General features: G+C 40.2%; 2 protein-coding genes across 4 annotated transcripts in view; both read right to left on the bottom strand.

Moving 5' to 3' along the window:
- Window positions 1-21,911, bottom strand: part of TMEM242 (transmembrane protein 242) — a 47,249-nt gene that overhangs the window by 6,355 nt on the left and 18,983 nt on the right. The window lies entirely within an intron of this gene.
- LDHAL6B (lactate dehydrogenase A like 6B) lies at window positions 7,385-8,530 on the bottom strand. 3 transcript variants are annotated; one of them, XM_061207004.1, is made up of 2 exons: window positions 8,163-8,383; window positions 7,385-8,000 (listed from the first exon to the last, which is right to left on the bottom strand). In XM_061207004.1, the coding sequence occupies exons 1-2, from the start codon at window positions 8,381-8,383 to the stop codon at window positions 7,385-7,387; spliced, it is 837 nt and encodes a 278-aa protein (XP_061062987.1). The 3 variants fall into 3 exon arrangements, with proteins under 3 accessions (XP_061062987.1, XP_061062986.1, XP_061062988.1); XM_061207005.1 differs by having other exon boundaries at window positions 7,392-7,427; window positions 7,697-8,383; XM_061207003.1 differs by having other exon boundaries at window positions 7,385-8,530.

The raw sequence follows: 21,911 nt of genomic DNA, 5'->3' as shown, positions 1-21,911 counted from the left end.
CAGTTAAAAAACAGAGTGCCTGAATGGATACAAAAACAAGACCCATATACATGCTGCCTACAAGAGATCTGAAGACACACAGACTGAAAGTGAGGGGGTGAAAAAAGGTATTCCATGCAAATAGAAATCAAAAGAAAACCAGGGTAGCAATACTTATATCAGACAAAATAGACTTTGAAATAAAGGCTGTTACAAGAGACAAGGACACTGCATAATGATCAAGGGATCAGTCCAAGAAAAAGATATAACAACTGTAAATATATATGCACCCAACATAGGAGCACTTAAACACATAAAGCAAATATTAATGGACATAAAGGGAGAAACTGAGAGTAACACAATAATAGTAGGGGACTTGAACACCCCACTTACATCAATGGACAGATCATCTAGACAGAAAATCAATAAGGAAACACTAGCCTTAAATGACACATTAGACCAGATGAACTTAAATGATATACACAGAACATTCCATCCAAAAGCAGCAGAATACACATTCCTTTAAAGTGCACATGGATTGGGATAGATCTATCTCCAGGATAGATCACGTTTCCACAAAACAAGCCCTGGTAAATTTAAGAAAGTTGAAATGATGTCAGTCATCTTTTCCGATATGAACACTATGATACTAGAAATCAACTACAAGAAAAAAAACTGCAGAAAACAAAAACACGTGGAGGCTAAACGATATGCTACTAAACAACCAAACACTAAACAACCAATGGATCACTGAAGAAATCAAAAGTAAATTAAAAAATACCTAGACATAAATGAATACTAAAACACAATGATCCAAAACCTATGGGATGCAGCAAATGCAGTTCTAAGAGGGAAGTTTATAGTGATATAGCTTACCTTAGGAAACAAGAAAAATATCAAATAAATAACCTAACCTTACACCAAAAGGAACTAGAGAAAGAAGAACAAACAAAACCCAAAGTTAGTAGAAGGAAATAAATCATAAAGATCAGAGCAGAAATAAATGAAATAGAGCCAAAACAAAAAACAAACAAAAACAAACAAAAAACCCCAGGTGAAAAGCTAAAAGTATTTCCTCTAAGATCAGGAACGAGACAAGGATGTCCACTCTCACCACTTTTATTCAACATAGTACTGGAAGTCCTAGCCACAGCAATCAGAGAGGAAAAAGAAATAAAAAGAATACAAATTGGAAAGGAAGAAGTAAAACTGTCAGTTTGTAGATGACATGATACTATACATCAAAAAAAATCCTACAGATGCCACCAGCAAACTACTAGAGCTCATCAATGAATCTGGTAAAGTTGCAGGATACAAAATTAATATACAGAAATCTGTTGCATTTCTATACACTAACAATGAACTATCAGAAAGAGAAATTGAGGAAACAATCCCATTTACCACTGCATCAAAAAGAATAAAATACCAATGAATAAACCTACCTAAGAAGGTAAAAGACCTGTACTTGGAAAACTATGGCAGTGATGAAAGAAACCGAAGACAACACCAACAGATGGAAAGATATACCATGTTCATGGGTTGGAAGAATTAATATTGTTAAAATGACCATACTACACAAGGCAATCTACAGACTCAGTGCAATCCCTATCAAGATACCAATGGCATTTTTTCACAGAACTTGAACAAATAACTTTAAAATTTGTATGGAAACACAAAGGATCCCACATAGCCAAAGCAATCTTGAGAAAGAAGAACAGAGCTGGAGGAATCGCACTCCCTGTCTTCACACTATACTACAAAGCTACAGTAATTAAAACAGTATGGTACTGATACAAAAACAGACACATAGATCAATGGAACAGAGAGCCCAGAAATCCATGCACCTATGGTCAATTAATCTATAACAAAGGAAGCAAAAATATACAGTGGAGAAAAGACAGCCTCTTCAATAAGTGGTGCTGGGAAAATTGGACAGCTACAAGTAAAAGAATGAAATTAGAACATTCTCTAACACCATACACAAAAATTTAAAAATGGATTAAAGACCTAAGTGTAAGACTGGAAACTATAAAACTCCTAGAGGCAAACACAGGCAGAACATTCTTTGACATAAATTATAGCAATATATTTTTGGATCTGTCTCCTGAAGCAAAGGAAATGAAAGCAAAAATAAACAAATGAGACCCAGTTAAACTTAAAAGGTTTTGTACAACAAAGGAAACCATCAACAAAACGAAAAGACAACCTACTGAATGGGAGAAGATATTTGCAAATAATATGACCGATACAGGGTTAATATCCAACAAATATCAACAGCTCATACAACTCAAAATTTTTAAAAAACAAACTACCCAATTAAAAAATGGGCAGAAGAACTGAATAGACATTTTTTCAAAAGGACATGCAGATGGCCAACAGGCACATGAAAAGATGCTCAGCATCCCTAATCATCAAGGAAATGCAAATCAAAACTACAATGAGATATCACTTCACACCTGTCAGAATGGCTATCCTCAAAAAGGACACAAATAACAAATGTTGGCGAGGATGCGGAGAAAAGGGAACCCTTGTACTCTGTTGGTGAGAATGTAAATTGGTGTAGCCACTGTGGAAAAAAGTATGGCGGTTTCTCAAAAACCTGAAAATAGAACAATCATATAACCCAGCAATTCCATTCCTGGGTATATATCTGAAAAAAACAAAAACGTTAATTTGAAAAGATACATGCACTCCAATGTTCACAGCAGCATTATTTACAATTGCCAAGATATGGAAGCAACCTAAGTGTCCATCAACAGATGACTGGATAAACATGATGTGGTATATATATATATACACAATGTAATACTAATCAATCATAAAAAGGAATGAAATTTTGCCATTTGCAACAACATGGATGGACTTGGAGGGTATTATGCTAAGTGAAATAAGTCCGACAGAGAAAGACAAATACTGTATGATATCACTTATATGTGGAATCTAAAAAATACAACAAACTAGTGAATATAACAAAAAAGAAAACAGACTCAGATACAGAGAACAAACCAGTGGTTACCACTGGGGAGAGGGAAGTGGGGAGGAGCAATATAAAGGGTAGGGGATTAAGAGGTGCAAACTATTATGTACAAAATAAGCTACAAGGATATATTCTACAACACAGGGTATATGGCCAATATTTTATAACTATAAATGGAGTATAACCTTGAAAAATTATGAATCACTATATTGTACACCTGTTACTTATATAATATTGTACATCAACTATACTTCAATGAAAAAATTTTTTTTTAATTTTACAGCTGTGGGAATGGAAACCCAGAGTCTTTACTTATACCCTACTTATAAACAGGGCCTCAAGTTGCTTTCAACAGTAGGGCTCATAGAAAGTTTTTAAGCTTATACTATTTATAGTATATGGCTAGTAAATGAAAAACCTTCAGTTTTTTCCACCTGTTTCAATTGCTGATATGCAGATCAGAAGTGCTGGTCTTATCAGTGATACTCTAGTACAGGCCAACAGAACATTCCCCTGCTTAAAAATGTGCTTGACAAAAGATTTAGGGATTGAGTACATTTAAGCAAAAATCGTTATAAAATAAATGTACTGAATTCCACAATAATAATTACAGCTATTGCCACAGAACCATCCCCCTACCCTAACACCTCAAAAGTTTGGTGAAGATGGGGCATGCTGGGAACTTGAGTCTCCATCTAGCAACTCAGCTTTACTCTGAAGCATTTTCCAAACTCTGGCACCTCTTCCCTGCAGTCCTCCTCTTTCTTCTTTCGTCTCTGACCAGGGAGAATTTTTCCATGATTATGGACCACAAACCTACCCCTCTAAACAGGGCCACTCTGTACTGCACAACTCCAGGGGCTGCTCTCCACAAAGACTAAGACAGGAATGGCACTCCCTAGGCAATGAGCCCACTGCTCCAAGAACCGCATCCTTAAGTCCCAATGTTTGTGTCCAACAGTGCTGGGTTGTAATATTATCAGAAACTACCACTCTCCAAGGCAGTGTTACGACAACTGGAAAATGTATTACAAGTAATTTGTCACTAACATGGACATTCTGATTGACTTTTTAGATATTAAAATAGATTCAAGATCATGTCTCCAATAATGTTTACTACTCTCATTCACACCTCAACAGCTTTTTGAAGGGCGATTTAGCCGGTATGCCAGGAGTGAAACATGGGATATGCTGTACATTTACCATGCATGTCTTGGCAAGGAAAAAAACAACACGAAAACTTTTGGTCTAATACAGAGTATGCTGAAAAATTACTTAAAAGCTGAGGCTATGCCCCCAATTTAATTTGAGAAAACCCTTACAGCATCTATTCTAAAAAATAGACAGCTATTGGAATTAAAAGCTTCGAGTTTTAAAATGTCTTTGCCATTGACTAGCTCATTTAGCTTCAGTTTTCTCACTTGCAGGTACAGGACTGCTGCCAGCCTCGGTGCTGAGGTTAGAATAATGAAAGCTTTATAGGACCTACTGACGAGAAAGCCTTTGGATATGTCAATAATTACAGTGCCAATGGTAATTTTGAAGAACCTGGAAATACAGCTTCTTCATAAAACAGAATAAGACTATAAATGTTCCCTGAACAGGAATAACAATGTCTGCCATTTGAGATCACCTATATGCCAGACACTATACCAAGCAGTAGGCTTTTATTTAGTCTTCACAATTCTGTGTGGCAGAAATGAGGACCACCACTTTACATATGAGAAACCAGAGGTGAGAGAGGTTAACCCACCCATGGTGATCTGGTTTATGAGTACAATTGCCTGACTGATATCCAGGCTCTTTCCCCACAACCACCCTGGTTCTGTGACCTGGAAAGACAGGGCACCTCTACAACCTCTACTCATGTGCCAGCTTTCAATAAAAATGACTTAAAAAGCCTATAATATGTATCTCTTGCAATGGTGACCATGTTATTGAGAATGCTGTATGGCAGATTATTACCAATGCTCACTGACAGCCAGTACTCATCTGCTTCTAGATACAGGGGGTTATACTTCTCTACCCTCTTGAAGTTAGGTAACCATCTAACTAATTCTGGCTAATGAAACATGAGGAAGAGAGATGTGTGTCACTTCCAAGGTGGAAGCACATAATTGCAAGTGTTCAATTCTCCAGGCCTCTCTTCCCTTTCCATAGCAATCATGGAAACCTGTGTTGCTGCAGTGGTGCCTCAAGATCAAAGAAACTTGAGGTATGAAGCCAGCCTGTGGAGGGCAGCTTCCCTAGAAAGTTGTGTAAACCCAGTGAATTTTAGGAGAGAAATAAACCTTGGTTATTTTAAGCCACACAGTTGGAGATTATTTTTTACTATAGTATAACCCAGCCTATCCTGACTGAAGTAGCTGGTGAAGAGAATTACAACACAGACATAAGGCAGGCTCTGATCTCCTTCAATATTACATTAAATTTGGCTGAAACATGGCTGAATAAAAATTCAAGGGCTGGACAAAGGGGAAGAGAAACTTGGTGCAATTAAGCTTAAAAAGGTTTTAGAACCACCTGGAACAATCAAACCACCACTCTTCCCACCTTCACGGAGCTCATCACATCGATTAATCCCATAATATGACACAGCTTCCTGGGTAATCAGAACATTCTGATATTTTCAATGAAATAGTATGGTTCGATGAAATAGTAGGGGAGCTCTGATCAGCATGGTTAAGTAAAGGGTCAGTTTTTGGGGGTGGATCACTGTCCTATGTCTACTTGATAAAACTGAACTAAGCAGGAGTCGCTTAATTTAGAAAGTAGATGCTAGGGCCTTCCCTGGTGGTGCAGTGGTTAAGAATCCGCCTGCCAATGCAGGGGACACGGGTTCGAGCCCTGGTCCGGGAAGATCCCACATGCCACGGAGCAGCTAAGCCCGTGTGCCACAGCTACGGAGTCTGCGCTCTAGAGCCCGCGAGCCACAACTACTGAGCCTGCGAGCCACAACTACTGAGCCCGTGTGCCACAACTACTGAAGGCCGCACACCTAGAGCCCGTGCTCCGCAACAAGAGAAGCCACCGCAATGAGAAGCCCGCGCACCACAACGAAGAGTAGCCCCCGCTCGCCACAACTAGAGAAAAGCCCGTGCGCAGCAACGAATACCCAATGCAGCCAAAAAAAAAAAAAAAAAAGCAAGCAGATGCTAGTATGTTTCAATTTTGATTAGGCCTATTGATATCCACATCAAACCTGAGATATGTTTGAACATACCATATAATTTATTTAATATTCAATTGCATAGGAAGGCTAAGATTCTCATTTCCTAAGTTATTAGTACCATTATGTAGGTAAAGGTCAGACGAGCATCTTTACTTTCTCCTAAACCTTCACTGTATCACATCCATACAGTATAGAATCTGTAGTAAAGTCAATTGATTTAGGAATAAAAAGCGAACATGTAACTTTCTGAGAAATACAATCCCTGAAGTACTCATTAAAATGGCCAAATTTTATGACAATGATTAACAGGGCACAATTCAAAGGCAAAAGCTTTCTGTTAATGTGAAGTAAACTGAGCAACAGAGATGACCCTGGAGTGTCTTAGGGCCAGGGCACACTCTGCAGGTAAGACTCAGCCCAATAAGAACAATTTATAATGTGCTTCTTGATTTAATGTGCTAAGAGGTCAGGTTCTCAGAGGCAGTTCTAAAATTATTTCAGTCCGACTTTATTTTTAGTAACTGTTACCACCTCTGTCAGGCCTCTTTCTAAAGCTTTATATTTTACTGCATTAAATACTTTATAATAGCTACCAACTAAGTCACTATTATTTTCATTTTTTACTTAATGATCCTACTTCACTGGTACATATACATGAGCATGCACACACACGCAAGCACACACAGGACCTGCTTCCAGCTCCCATTTTACGATGTCTTTTTGAAAGCCTGGCTGATAGGCTGTCATAGGGCAATGAAGACAGCTGATGGCTCCATTACAGAAAATGCTTCTGTGTATACGTTTATTTTCACATTGTATAAGAAGTTACAACTTCAAAAAAAACAGTATATAAATGAACATAGGTATAAGTCACCCAGAACAAAAGAATGAACCTGTACTTAATGAAAAGAATCAATATCTGTAACACAACAAACACCTGCATCCTACATTTTTGGGGACAACTGGCAACTATACACTCACACATACACAGGGCAAGGACTGGTACATCAGTGGTACAAAAACACCTTCTTTGATGCAGTCACTTAGGAATTGTTTAAAAAAAAAAAAGTATAATCCAGCATCTGGATGCTAAATAAAAGAGCTGGGGGGGGGGGCTAAATAAACAGGGGAGTCACTCTACCCCCTTCCCTGTTTCCAACTTTTAGGAATTCAAGTTTATTCAAAAACTGGACATACACAACTCCATAACTACTCTCTTTTCTTCAATAACTTCAGAATGGTAGTTTTAAACAACTTTAAAACTTAAGCTCCTTTTGAATGTCCCAAAGTGTTTTTGCACTCTTCTGCAGATGGGCCTCTTCTTCAGGGGTCAACTTTACTTTTATAAGGTCGGTAATACCACTCCCTCCCAGGATACAAGGAACACTGAGGAATACTTCTTCATTTATTCCATAGAGACCCTTAATCCTGGTGGAAACTGGATGCACTCTCCTAAGATTCTTCACAATACTTTCTGTTAAGTCAGCTACAGACAGGCCAATGGCCCAAGAAGTATAACCTTTCATTTTAATAATCTCATAGGCACTAGCAACCACATCTTTGTGCACATTTTTCCACTGCTCAGGATCTTTATCAGTTCCTATATCTACGTTCAGATCCTTCAGAGGGACACCGGCGATGTTCACTCCGCTCCACACAGGAACACTTGAGTCTCCATGCTCTCCAAGGATCCACCCATGACAGCTTTCAGAATGGATACCAAGCCTCTGCCCGATCAAGAAACGGAAACGGGCAGTGTCCAGATTACAACCACTTCCAATAATACGGTTTGGGGGAAATTCACTCAACTTCCAGGCTACGTAAGTTAAGATATCCACTGGATTGGAAACAACAATCAGTTTGCAGCGAGGACTGTACTGAACAATATTGGAAATCATTAACTTAAAGATGGCCAAATTTCGCTGGACTAAATTAAGGCGTGTTTCTCCTTTTTCCTGGCGTGCACCTGCTGTGATAATCACGAGGCTGGAGTTTGCAGTGACCAGGTAATCTTCGCTGGAAATAATATTGGGCATTTTCACGAAAGGGCTGCCATGCTGAAGATCCATTGTCTCACCCTTCAGTCTGCCTCCATCAACATCCACCAAGGCAAGTTCGTCACTCAAGCCTTTTAACAGGATGCTGATAGCACAGGCCATGCCAACCGATCCAGTGCCTACAATGGAGATCTTATTGCAACGAACGGGCTCCTCTGAGGGGAAATTCTTCATAAGCTCACACTTGACCGTAGCCATCTTGGACGCGGGGGCGATGGGCCAGGCTCCCCTGCGGGCGACGCCTGCCGGCTGGCGGGGACTCAGCACCATTCCCAGGCACAGGCGATTCGCTCTCACAGCGCCCACTCTCTGGCTGGCCCGCAGCATTCCCACAGCCCAGCTCATGGCTACTCACTCGAGAGGGGAAGGAAGAGAGATAGGAAGAAGGCAGCGGGCAGCCTGACAAGCTCAAAAGCGGAGAGCTGTGACCGTTGGCCGTTTGCTCAGCCCGTTACTGCGGCTGCGCAAAGCCGGGACCTCTGGACGCGGCCTGCTACTGCGGCTGCGCAAGGCGGGCCCAGCTCTCGTGGCCTCAAACGGGCCTCCACAAAGTACTGCAGGTCCGATCTGATTGGGGGGTGGGGGTGGGGGTGGGGGTGGGGGTGGGGGTGGGGGTGGGGGTGGGGGTGGGGGTGGGGGTGGGGGGGTGGGGACGGACGACGACGCGGAAGGGCTCCTCTCGCAAATGAATTCTGGAGTTAAAATTTTAAGAACTCGAATTCTCTCCACTACTTAGCATGTATAATGAGCCAACCCAGATCCTTGGGATTACTGATTTTCTGTTTTCACTACATATGCCAAGTAAAAACATTTCCATTAAGTACAGATGAAAGTAAGGTTAAATTTTAACTGTATCCCTGCCAGGAATAACCAGGTGCGTATCCTTTGTCTCCCAATGGCCTCCTGCACCATTTCCCTGCATCCGTTGGAAAAGTGGGACTCCTGTTTCCCGTTGTATCCAGTTCGAGAACCTTATATTTGGAAAGGCTTCCGCTGCCTTTATGCCAGTCACGACCGTAACTGCGGAAGTGGCAGGATCCTGACGACAAGGGGCAGCAGCCGACTGTGAGCTAGTCAAACAGTCATGACAAAGGAACGCTCCTAATTGAGTCCTGATCAAAAACGACTTCTCAAGTAGAAAGATGATGATGTAGCCTAATATTAACATGAAGATATATCTTCTATGTCCTTAAAATGGCAAATTTTGACCAACTGCACAAACCAGATTATTGATTAAAGTAGTAAAATATTAGCTAGTACAATATGGCATCAGTATACCTTACTTTCCTCTGCATTTTTCTGGTCAGTATTATGAATGTCCTTTCAAATTTCTAAGGAAATAAAAACTTTACATCTGATACATATATGTTTTATATATATATATATATATATATATATATATATATATATACACACACACACACATATATATATATATACACATATATATATACCCTTAAACCCAATAAACTATAAAAGTCCAAACAAAAATAATAGTACTTTCTCCTCACTTACATAAACAGAATTCTGACCATGTAATGATTCCTCAAAGCTTTCCTCATTCCAAGAAAGCAGTATGTTCTCCCCTAACGGAGCTCTTGGTACATGCAGCCTCCTCACAGGCAGAAAAAAAAAATTGTGTGTATATGTATATATATATATGTGTGTGTGTGTGTGTGTGTATGTATACATATATATTCCATTTTAGAATACCATATCTTGACAAAATGAATATTTTATATTCAGGACTTGATAAGCTATTCTCATTCTTTCTGCCACTGAGCTGCAGTCCAGGAAGAGAGCAACAATAAGCAAAGGGGTCGGTGAGAGGTGAGAAAAGTGTGGCAACAGTGGAGATCCTGCAATCCTGTTTCAGTGGGACTTGCTGGCACCCTGTTTAGATGGTACAGTACAAGCTCCGTGACACACAAAATGGTAAGAGCACCACATACATGCGTTCTCTCCACCCTGGTGGTCAGATTTATGGTCACCATTTGTCAAATTAAAAAGGAGAATCCTTTAAATGATCTTTATTTAATGGTGGCTGACATCTTATTCTTTCTTTTATCCCAGTCATAGCTTGAAATGTTTTAACCTGATGCCTGTTCTCACCTTTTTCCTACAATGATTCCTTTGACCAGTCAAGTCATTTTTCTTATAAGTGTTCTTGAGGATGAAATTCAAGGACATAAAAGACTCTTAGTTAGACGGCTTTTTTCTAGCGATTTTCTTTCTAGAGTTTGAACCTCTTCAGAAATACCATCACTATGACAGCTGCCTCTTCAGTTTTTCCCCTTAGCCACACTAAATCAATTTTGAGAAAAATAACACTCTCCAAAATAAAAATATCTCAAACAAAGCAGCCTTTTATTTACAATAAGTCTTGAGATAAGAAGGAAAGAACTAAAAAAGATGAACAGATGACTTAGGTCTACCCAAAGATGTGGAAAGCCAACTATAGCTAGCCAGCTCCCTAATGACCTTCTATCTTAGGTGGCTCATTATTCCTTTTGAATGGAAAATCTAATTCAAATTATCATTCAAAATTCAGTATAATATTATAGCTGATGGCAAGATTATGCCATAATACTTTTGGTTACACCACTTAGGAAGGAGGAAGCAGGAAATAAAGATGACTAGCAAGCATCTGGACCAAGAATGGTTGTAAACTAAGTCACTCTATTCCTTCCACCTGGACTCTCATCCCCAGCTCCCCCTGCCCTTTTTCCATCTAGGAGTCCAGTTCAAATATTCCACGCTCTCCTAAGTCTTCTACAATCTCCCAAGGCGAATTGACGTTTTAAAAATCCGCCACCAGTGTACTGTGTACCTCTCTCCATTACAGGATTTATCACACACAGTTAAATGTAATTACTTATGAATTTGTCACTCCAAAAGGGATCACCTTTTATTTAACAGCATATCCCTATCCTCCAGAACAGAGCTTGGTATATGAATAGGGATTCAGTAAATGTTTGTGGTAGAAAAGAATGAGGAAATAACTACAGAACTAAGCCAAGTAAGGCTAGAGGGCTAAAAGGTGAGTGAGATGGAAAGGCAGGGCTGGAGAATCCACCTGGTGCTGGAGTTCTGAATAAAGGGGTAAGTAAAGTGGTGCCTGTCTGGGGTTTCTTAGCAAGGTTGATGCATAAATTTCAGATAAAGCTATGAATAAACTAAAAGATTTCTTAATTACTTTCAAAGCTAATGCCCACCTTTACCACCTTAGAACATACAAATTAAAAAAAAAAATTCTACAGTGCTAGAAACACAGTAAAATAAATATGCAAAGGCAGAAGGAATATTTTTATCCTTTGAAGTTATTTAAAATGTTTTGTTCTATCGAAAACTTTTAAGAAAATAATCCGTGCACAAAACCCTTGATTTGAAAAAAAAAAAACAAACAAATAAGATGCAATGAAAGCAGTGTTAATATTGTAAGCTATAAACTCACCAGCATGCAAGTAGAACATTATATAAACACAATTATTTTAAAAGTCTTGTGATTTGAGATTCATAAAATGCAAATTGTAGTTTTTTAAAAAAATTAGTGGGCTGTGATTCTGTTGCTCATAGATACTAAAATCTACCTAGCTCCATAATCCTCGTGTGGGGCGTCTTTACAAATCGCAGTACCTCAAAGTATTTTCTTTCGTCAGCAATACTGGGAATGCTGGGCGAAGGACAAAAGCAGGGCCACAAAGCTTTGTCTCCTGAGTAGAATAAAGGTAGAATGTCCATTCAAAAAGCAACCCTGGCACCAACTTCCTATTTATGGTATTCAAATACTGTAACATGAATTGGCAAGCTCTTCTGATAAGTTACCCAGATCTCACTTTTGTTCTTTAAAGGCATCATCTTACACATAATTTTTAATGCAATGTAAAAAAGCTGTTTGTATTAATCATTAAAAAGGAATTATTTTAATGTGGCACAAAACATGAAAAACAAAGAAATTAATATTCATTAGTATGTGTTTAAACATCCTAAATCGTATCTAAAAATTGAGAGAGTAATTTTATGGCTATAGGCTCTAACTGCATAAGTGCTGTTTTACTAATTCAGCTCATTTATTCTCTGCAATTGGCTTAATAGAAATAATACTCTAGTCCTCAGTAACAACAGCTCTACCCATCTAAAAAAAAAAATGACACAAAGGGTATTTTTGTGTATGGAAGTTACTTTCAATTTGAGGTAACCTTAAGTTACCTTTATGAACTCCAAACTGCCAAAACAGATTAACTCCACGTTATAAAGTTTAAAAACTAATTTGCCTCCAGACTCCATCTGGGCAACAAAGAGGGTCAGCAGCAGCTGGGAATAGTGAAGAAAGAAAGGGGTGTTCCAGGTGGGGGATCAGCAAGGACAAGGCTCTGAGGCTAGAAAGCACATGGCCTTTCAGCACGGCTAGACCTCTGACCGTGACAGAGGCTTATTAGAGGCACAGCTAGACTCTCAACCGCAGCACTCCTGACATTCTGGACCAGATCATTCTTTGTGGGCCTGTCCTATGCACTGCAGGATGTTCCTCAGCTTCCCTGGCCTCTACCCATTAGATGCCAGTAGCTCTCCTGTAGTTATGACGGCCCAGACAGTACCACCAGACACTGCCAAATCTCCGTCGTGGGTGGAGGTGGGCGGGCGGGACACAGCAAATTTGCCACACACACCTCCCCTGCCCCTGGTCGAGAAGCAATGAGTTAAAGAATAAGCAGGGGCCAGATCACACAGGAACTTACAAACCTCTTCAAGGAACCTGGAATGTATTCTCAAGGCAAGAGGGTGCCACTGAAGTGACAGAAGCAGTGTGATCAGATTTCATCCAACAGAGTTCACTAAATACCTCCTCTGTGCTAGTGGGCACGGTGCAGGTGCTGAGGATACAGCAATGAACAAGGTAAACTCCACTCTCTTAGAATTTATGTTCTTTTAGCAAAAACAGATTAACATTTTAAAATGGTCAATATAACTTCATTTTGTAACAAGTGTCATGAAGAAAACAGGATAACATCAGAGAGGAACTGAGTGGTGGGAATGAAGAGGCTACTGTATTTTAATTAGATGGTCTGGGGAAGCTTCTCTGAGGGGGTGAAATAAATTTGGGTTGAAACCCTGGATGGCTACATAGAGCCAGCCCTGCAAAGACCCAGGGAAGGAGTTTCCTGGGCAAAGCTAGAAAGGCCCTACGCAGAAATAAGGCTGGAGTGCTGAAGGAACAAGAAGGCCCAGAGCCTGGCAGGACGAGGTGGGCGTGGGATGGGAGAAGTGACTGTGGTGGCTCAAGATGAGGTCAGCAAGGTAGGTGGGGCTACATCCTGTGAGACTTCCTCAACAGGAGATGCTGAAGGGTTTTTAAATAAAGGAGTGACATGATTTAACCTACATTTAAAAAATATCTGCGTAGAAAAAAAATTCTAGGGAAAGTAAAGGAGAGGCCGAGATACTAGACAAGAAACTATTTCAATACACCAGGCAAAAGATGAATGGAGGTGGAGAGAGATGAAAGAGCCAGGCTCTGTTTAGCAGCTGGGCTAACAAGCAGGACTTGCTCACAGCTTAGGTGAAGGGAATGATGGGAAATGAGAAAATCTACCATGATTCTCTGCTGGGTTTTTGGCTTGAATGACTGGGGGGATGGGAGTGGCACTCACTGAAATGGGAGAGACTAAGGGAGGAGCAAGTTGGGGAGGAGGAGAGGAAACCACAACTTCTGGTTGGGACGTGGGGCTTTGACATGCCTGTGAGACGAGATGGACCACGTGCGGTTTCAAGGCAAATCTGAAGGTCAGGCTGGAGCTATGTATTTGGACATTATCAGATTGTATAGATTGTTTTTAATGCCAGGGAATAGGCAAGAGCACCAAGGACTGAGGACAGATGGAGAACAGAAGAGTCCAAGTATGAAGCCACCGGACACTCCAACACTTCCAGGTCTGCAGGGGAGGAGCCAGAAAAGGAGATGCACAAAAATGGCCAGTGAGGTGGAAGGGGTAGAAGCCAAGAGAGGGGAGAATGCTCACTTGTGTCAAGTGTTGCTGAGAGGTCAAGTAACAGAAGGATAACGACAAGACCTGGACCTGGCAACAAGGAGGGCCCTGGCGACCCACACCAGCAGTTTTGGGTGTGCTGGGAAAGCAGCTGGACTGAGGAGAAAAAGGAGAGGAAGTGGAGACAGTGATCACAGGCAACTCTTTTCAAGAAATCTCCTCTATGATGGGAAGCAGGCAAATGGGCTGGTACCTGGAGGAGGATGAGGAACACCAAGAGAAGACTTTTAGAGGTGGGAGAAACTAGAGCACGTCTCTACACACTGCAGCAGAGGGAAAACTGATGATCATCAAAGGCTGGGGATAATTATGGGAGCGAGGTCCTTGGGTAGATGGGGTGGGAGGCGGTTGAATGCCCTCATGCGTGTGGGGCTTTGGCTGCAGCATGGATATTTCACCCATGGTAGAAAGGCAGAGGTGCGGGGAAGATGACGGCCAGCGCATCCTTGCAGTAGTGTGGGGAAAGGGCTGTGACGGGGCAAGGTGGCAGGCAGGGAGAAGGGACATTAGCTGTGATAAGCATCTTGGGGCAGGAAGGTGCCCCAGCTACAGTGGCTGTGAGGGTGGGGGAGGAGCAAGACGTGGTGACTGATCAGATACAGGGGTGAGAGGAGTGTGGTCATGATAAAATCCAGCTTTTCAGTCCAGGCAGCATTACTAGATGATGGATGATACTGCCATTCACTGTGGGTGACCCGGCAGTAGGTTGGGGGGCGAAATGGGGGGGGTAAATGACAGTTCAAGTGGAAACACACACGACACCGGTAGGACATCCAAGCATCAGTGTCCAGTCAAACGGGCCCATGAGCTAGGAGCTCAGGGGTCTGGCTGAAGACGCAGTCCTGGCAGTTGTCTGCATGTGGATGAAGCCACTGGAATGGATAGAACCGTGGAGAAAATACAAGGGCAAAGAAGGAACCGGAAGTAAACAGGATGGTGGGAAGTGAAAAACAAGAGCCAAAGTAGGATCAGGAAGAAGTACAAAAAGAATAAGAACTATGAAAGCCCAGAATCTGTTAGCACAGAAGCAAATGATAACTGATATATCTGAGTCATCAAGAGAAAGTGAAATTATGTTCAACACAATCTGCGTTGCGGAAAGATATACAGCACATTAAAAAAAAAAGATTTCTTCTTAAAATTGTTAGAAGTATTTCAGTCAGGAAATACTTACACAAAGCTTAAGGGGAAAGCGTGCGCTATCAGGTCTGCACTCCACAATGCTTTGGTTAGAGAGACCTGCTCATGTGAGTCCAATTTTCTATGCTCAATAAGAAACCCAAGTGAAATCAAGGCTACCTTCCCTCCAGCGGAGTGAGACTGGGAACATTCTTGAGGTGATTAAGCCTGATTTGTGTCAGGCCTGGAACAAGAAGGCTTTTATGGCAGAGCTTATCTTTCCTGGTAAGTGTTGCACACTCTTACTTTATAAAATGCTTTATAAGATGCTTGGGGCCCTATTTTACTTGTAAAAGGAAACTGGTAGGTTTTTAAAGAGGAATCTTGGCAATACGCCAAAACGGCTGATTTCCCCCAACCCTTGGCAAAAAAAAAAAAAGGGAAAGAACATCAGTCATTACGTCCCATTTTAAACTGACCAAGTCCCTTTGATTCGGTCTCTCTGTCACCAAATTGCTCCTCCACATTCACACAGAGTACCTCTCACCACTGGGATGCCAAGCCCATTAGAGCTGCAATGGAATGGGAAATAAGGAGTATAGAGATGTTCTTGTCACCTCAGACCTGAATTTAACTGACGCACAGTGCCACTTCCAATTAATTTAAAAATGATTCCAGGAAAAATATTCCTCAGTGCTTAAGCTGTCTGAAGGCCCAAGGGCTTGACAGATGGCGCTATCTCTGCAAGACCATGACGACTGCGTTCTGGGCGGTCTAGGAAGCACCATCAGGAAGAGGAAGCAAGGCGGCGGCTGCTGACATAAGGCAGTCAGAATAAGAAACTGAAGCTTTCTTCCTGGGGGCGGGCTGGTAGAAATCTTTGGAAGCACTGAAATTAGATTAGGCGAGGACACAGAGGGAAACGTTTCAGCCGTGTTTCAGACTTCCCCTGCAGACCACTCAGAAGTGGCTACCATTAAACAATTTGCCAGGAGACTCGAATTTGTTTTTAATCTTTGACCTAAACCAATGAAAAGTATACAGCATGAAGTTTATTTCCTTCTTAGATATCTTAGAAGTTAAAAACTTTTAAGCTTTTCCATAGTTTTATTTTACGTGTGGGGTTCAAGCATTCACCCTACAATGCTGCTTTCATTTGAAGTAAGTAAACACGGTGTAAGAATAAATGTATTTAATATGAGATACACCAGAATGTTGGTAAAACTGAAATCAGCAAAAAGTAAAAGAAATTTGACTGTAATTAGCAAAAGCCCTCAAGCTGGTCATAAGGTAATTAAGAAGTGAGCCTAAATATTAATATAAAAGTATACCTAGCAACAGCTACAAAAAAGAGCTGGAGAAAATAAATTTTATTAGCGTGCACTCACCATTGTCTCAGAGATAAGGTATAATATTACTTCTTTTAAAAGATCTTTCTTATAATACATACAGATGGCCAATAGGCACATGAAAAGATGCTCAACATTGCTAATTATTAGAGAAATGAAAATCAAAACTACAATGAGGTATCACCTCACACCAGTCAGAATGGCCATCATCAAGAAGTCTACAAATAATAAATGCTGGAGAGGGTGTGGAGAAAAGGGAACCCTCTTGCACTGTTGGTGGGAATGTAAGTTGGTGCAGCCACTGTGGAGAACCGTATGGAGGTTCCACAAAAAACTAAAAATAGAGTTGGCGTATGATCCAGCAATCCCACTCCTGGGAATATATTGGGACAAAACTGTAATTCAAAAAGATATATGAACCCCTATGTTCACAGCAGTACTATTTACAGTAGCCAAGACACGGAAACAACCTAAATGTCCATCAACAGATGAATGGATAAAGAAGATGTATATATATGTACGATAGAATATTACTCAGCCATAAAGAAGAATGAAATAATGCCATGTGCAGCAACATGGATGGACCTAGAGATGATCATACTAAGCAAAGTCAGAAAGAGAAAGACAAATACCATATGCTATCATTTACATGTGGAATCTAAAATGACACAAATGAACTTATCTACGAAACAGAAACAGACTCACAGACATAGAGAACAGCCTTGCAGTTGTGGGGGAGGGAGGGACCAGGAGTTTGGGAGTAGCAAGCGCAAACTATTACATAGAGAATGCATAAGCCACGAGGTCCTGCTGTACAGCACAGGGAGCTCTAGTCAACATCCTATGATGAACCATAATGGAGAAGAATTAAAAAAAATCTTTCTTTGAAGAGGAAAGTCAAATGACACTTTTTAGAGAAATATTTAAAATATGTTATGTTTTAACATGTTTTACTTTTAGTTTTTTAAAGAAAAAGAGGTCTGGCCTTTTGAGAAAAAAGCAACCTATATAAGATGAGGAGGCAAGACTGGGGCTGGAGAGTATTTGTGACTCCAGTCACAGATTATTTCCATAAAAGCCTTTACAGCAGCAAGGTCTTCAGAGAGACACAATAAAGGAAGAAATTTTCCATGTATCAGATTGGCAAAAATTTCAGAGTAATAAAAGCTACTAATGGCAAGGGTGCTAGCAAACTTGTATACATTGCTGGTATCTTCTAAATTGTATAAACTTTCCTGGAAGGCCATTTAGCAACAAATATCAAAAACATTTTAAAACTACACTTTGATTCAACAATAGCATCTTCTGTCTTTAGAACACATTTCTTGACAAAGAACAGTACAAAAAGATGTATGCCTATAGAGGTTCACTATGGTGTTTGATAGTGAAAAATTACAATCTAAATGCTGTTGGCTGGAGACTGATTAAGTAAATTATAACATACAATTGAGTACCATGTAGCCATTAAAAGTGATGGAGATTCATATACTCCACTGTGCAAAGATGTTCTTAAGACTGTTCAGTGAAAAAAAGTTCCAGAGTAGTACAGTAAAACAATATTTATGTATGATTATATGAGCATGCCTATAGAAGCTCTACAAGGATGTTCCTACTATAATAAGTGATTACAATTCAGGGAGATCTTTGGTGATTTTTGTTTTTGACCTTTTCTACACTGATTTTTTCTTTTCAAACAATGAGTACATATATATATATATATATATATATATATATATTTTTTTTTTTTTACAAAAAGCAAAGCCATGGACTTCCCTGATGGCACAGTGGTTAGGAATCCGCCTACCAATGCAGGGAACACGGGTTCGAGCCCTGGTCCGGGAAGATCCCACATGCCGCGGAGGAGCTAAGCCTGTGCGCCACAACTACTGAGCCTGCGCTCTAGAGCCCGCGAGCCACAACTACTGAAGCCCGCGAGCCTAGAGCCTCTGCTCTGTAACAAGAGAAGCCACCGCAATGAGAAGCCCGTGCACCGCAACAAAGAGTAGCCCCCATTCGCCGCAACTAGAGAAAGCCCACACAGCAACGAAGACCCAATGCAGCCAATAAATAAATAAATAAATTAATTAATTTAAAAACCCATTTTTGTTTTAAAAAAGTAGGTCCTAAATATATTTTTTCTTTAAAAATAAACACCAATATATGTAAATAAAAACAAATACCTCTTATCCCATGGTTAAAAAAAAAAACTCCATTTATAAGAGTTAATTTTAAAATTTAAATCTCTGGACAATTTAAAGTATTTTACAATAACTGAGAATGTTTCCATTCATGGTTTTATTTCTATCGATGTTTTAGCTCCTGTGAAGACAACTATAAATGACATGTAAATTTAACTACACCAGGTATCATGGATATATTCTAACACAACCACGGTAAACGTTAGCAGTGGGTGATTCTGACCAATATTTTGAGATAACTTCAAACAAATGCAGAACACAGGACCATTAGGCATAAAAAGCTATAGTGATTCCAATCATATCTATCAGGAATTTTTTATACACCTAATGTTTTTCCTTCAAAGGGAAGAAAAAAAAACAAGACAGCCTAACCATAAATATGCTCAACCTCTTGCTCAATACCGACTATAAATAATAAAAGGTAAAAAAGTTTTAACATGTAAATAACTGTAGGTGGCATGGTTTTTTCTTTTGACAACTGGGGGATTACAAGTTAGTATCACTAACGCCCTTACTGCCTGAAGAGCATTTATCTCCACTATTCTCTAAACTTAAAACATCTGCCCTAATAAACAATCTAATCACATCACCATGTTGTGCACTCACATGGCCTGAATGTACCAGGATCATGTGCACAGCTGCATTAGGGGGACCATGAACCCACAGTAAATGTTCATTCTTTTCACAATTCAGTTCCTGTTATAAAATTAATGCTGCCTCGATCATAACCACATGATAAAATACCATAATTCAAAGTAAGTGATGAACCCATTCTGAGCAATCAGGCCATGCCCATGGCTGGTCAGCAGGGTGGAGCTGGTGTGGCGATGCCAGGCTGGACCTGCACTCATTCCTACGCTAAGGCAGGCAGGGTCCCATTTTAAATCCTGGGCAGCCTGATCTGCTACAGTTGGCTGACAAGATAGCTTCCACTAGCTCTCCTTTTTTGGAACCTCTGATTAAATGATCTACCATTGTGTAAATTAAAATTTTTTATTTATATATGATGTATTAAACATGTTCCATGTGAATGAAATTCTGCACTAATTATGAATAAACAAAGAGTAAATCCAAAATATTTCTAACAAACTGAAGAGCTTTGCGCTTTTAGCCTTTTCAGCCAGCAGATGTAGCTGTGAATTAAAATAGGGAATGCAGGCTGCTCTTGGTCAGCCACTAGATGGCACCCTTTTCTATGGAACTGGTTTACATTGGAGATTTAATACAATTCAACTATTTTGACACTGGAATTCATTCTGATTTACATGCATTTATCTAGAATGATCATCTCAATTACTTACTGAGTGCACAGACCGCAACCATTTTTGCTCATTTTTTGACTAAAACTTTTCATTCCTCATAGACACATGACGTTTCCTAATGAGAGGAAGTAAACAGTGATAAAAGTTCATCACTGGAATCAGGGCAACCTCATCAAAACTCTCTCAATGCAGGGCTTCCCTGGTGGCGCAGTGGTTAAGAATCCGCCTGCCAATGCAAGGGACACGGGTTCGTGCCCTGGTCTGGGAAGATCCCACATGCCGCGGAGCAACTAGGCCCGTGCGCCACAACTACTGAGCCTGCGCTCTAGAGCCCGCAAGCCACAACTACTGAGCCCACGTGCCACAACTACTGAAGCCCACACGCCTAGAGCCCGTGCTCCGCAACAAGAGATGCCACGACAATGATAAGCCCGTGCACTGCAACGAAGAGTAGCCCCCGCTCGCCACAATTAGAGAAAGCCCGTGAGCAGCAACAAAGACCCAACACAGCCAAAAATAAATAAATAAATAAATTTATTTAAAAAAAAAACAACTCTCTAAATGCAGAACCGAAATATACCACATTGCTCTCCACAAGCCTCAGGGCAGGGTCATATAATAAGAATTTCCTTGGAAAGTCACCCATAACGCTTAAAAACCTATGCCTTACATACTAACAGTCCACTGGGGAGCACTGTCTTAGCTCAGTGCCAGGCTCAGGGTAGGCCCACAAATGTCTTTTGAATAAACAAATTAATAAACACGACTGCTTTTAAAAGATGTGTCCTAAAAAAGTATCAGTGGGTTCATTTTTCTGTGAGACTTCTCAGATGTGGAAATCAAACTGATATGCCTAAACTTACCAGTAGGGAGAGGATATTTGCATTCTCTCTTTTTGGTTAAAGACATGAAGATGCAATATAAAAGGATTCCAAGTCTCCATACATTCAATAGTGCCAATCAGAAAAGAATCCCGCCCCCAAATATTTTATTTAGGTAATAATCCTCTTATCAGTGCCATAAAACAAAAAATTTCACATTCTAGAAACTAAAATAGCACAGTCTAGCCCATAAAGCCCAAGTTCTCAAGCATATAATTTAATTTAAGTAACCTAATTTTGTTGGTCTATGAAAATTTGGATTGATTCATTATGACTCTTCTAAATCAAAGACTGTTCATATTTTCAAATACCTTAAAACTTTACTACTCAATTTATGACCTACATTACTAAACTCTAGAAACATTACCTATCAATTCCATGCACTCAATATGAAGTACTAACAGACCGTCATTTTTATAGAAACCAAAAGCTTAATAACTTCATTATTATTTGCATGCCCCTCCCCCAAAGCAGATTTCATATGTAGTCAAGGAAGTTTTGTGTACTCCTAGGCAGTTGTGCTTTACAGTCAGCATAAATTAATAAAAATAAAATCTAGGACTATTTTTTAAAAAGCAGTATTATTGTCAAAGCAATACATATTTAAGAATTACACAGAAAAGTAAAATACAAAACTCATCCACACGCCCATAATTCTTTCACATATTATCACCAGACATATTTCCTCCCAATCTTTTCCATTTGTTTTCAAATAACTGCTCTCATATGAGAAAAGAATGGCTGGTCCTATACCAGACTGAAGTCAATTATGATGTTGGGAGGTCCACACTGAAGCTACCCAGTAAAACCTGTCAAATGATCAAGCCTGTGTGGATCACGCCACAGTCAAAACCAGATTCACCAGCTCCT

Source organism: Eubalaena glacialis, chromosome 12 (assembly GCF_028564815.1).
Source record: "Eubalaena glacialis isolate mEubGla1 chromosome 12, mEubGla1.1.hap2.+ XY, whole genome shotgun sequence".
In the NCBI taxonomy this organism is placed as follows: domain Eukaryota; kingdom Metazoa; phylum Chordata; class Mammalia; order Artiodactyla; family Balaenidae; genus Eubalaena; species Eubalaena glacialis.
Note: the sequence above shows the minus strand (reverse complement) of the source record. Positions and strands in the feature narration are given on the sequence as shown.

Coding starts and splice junctions, on each gene's coding strand:
- LDHAL6B (XM_061207003.1), bottom strand. CDS start 8,530: ATGAGCTGGGCTGTGGGAATGCTGCGGGCCAGCCAGAGAGTGGGCGCT.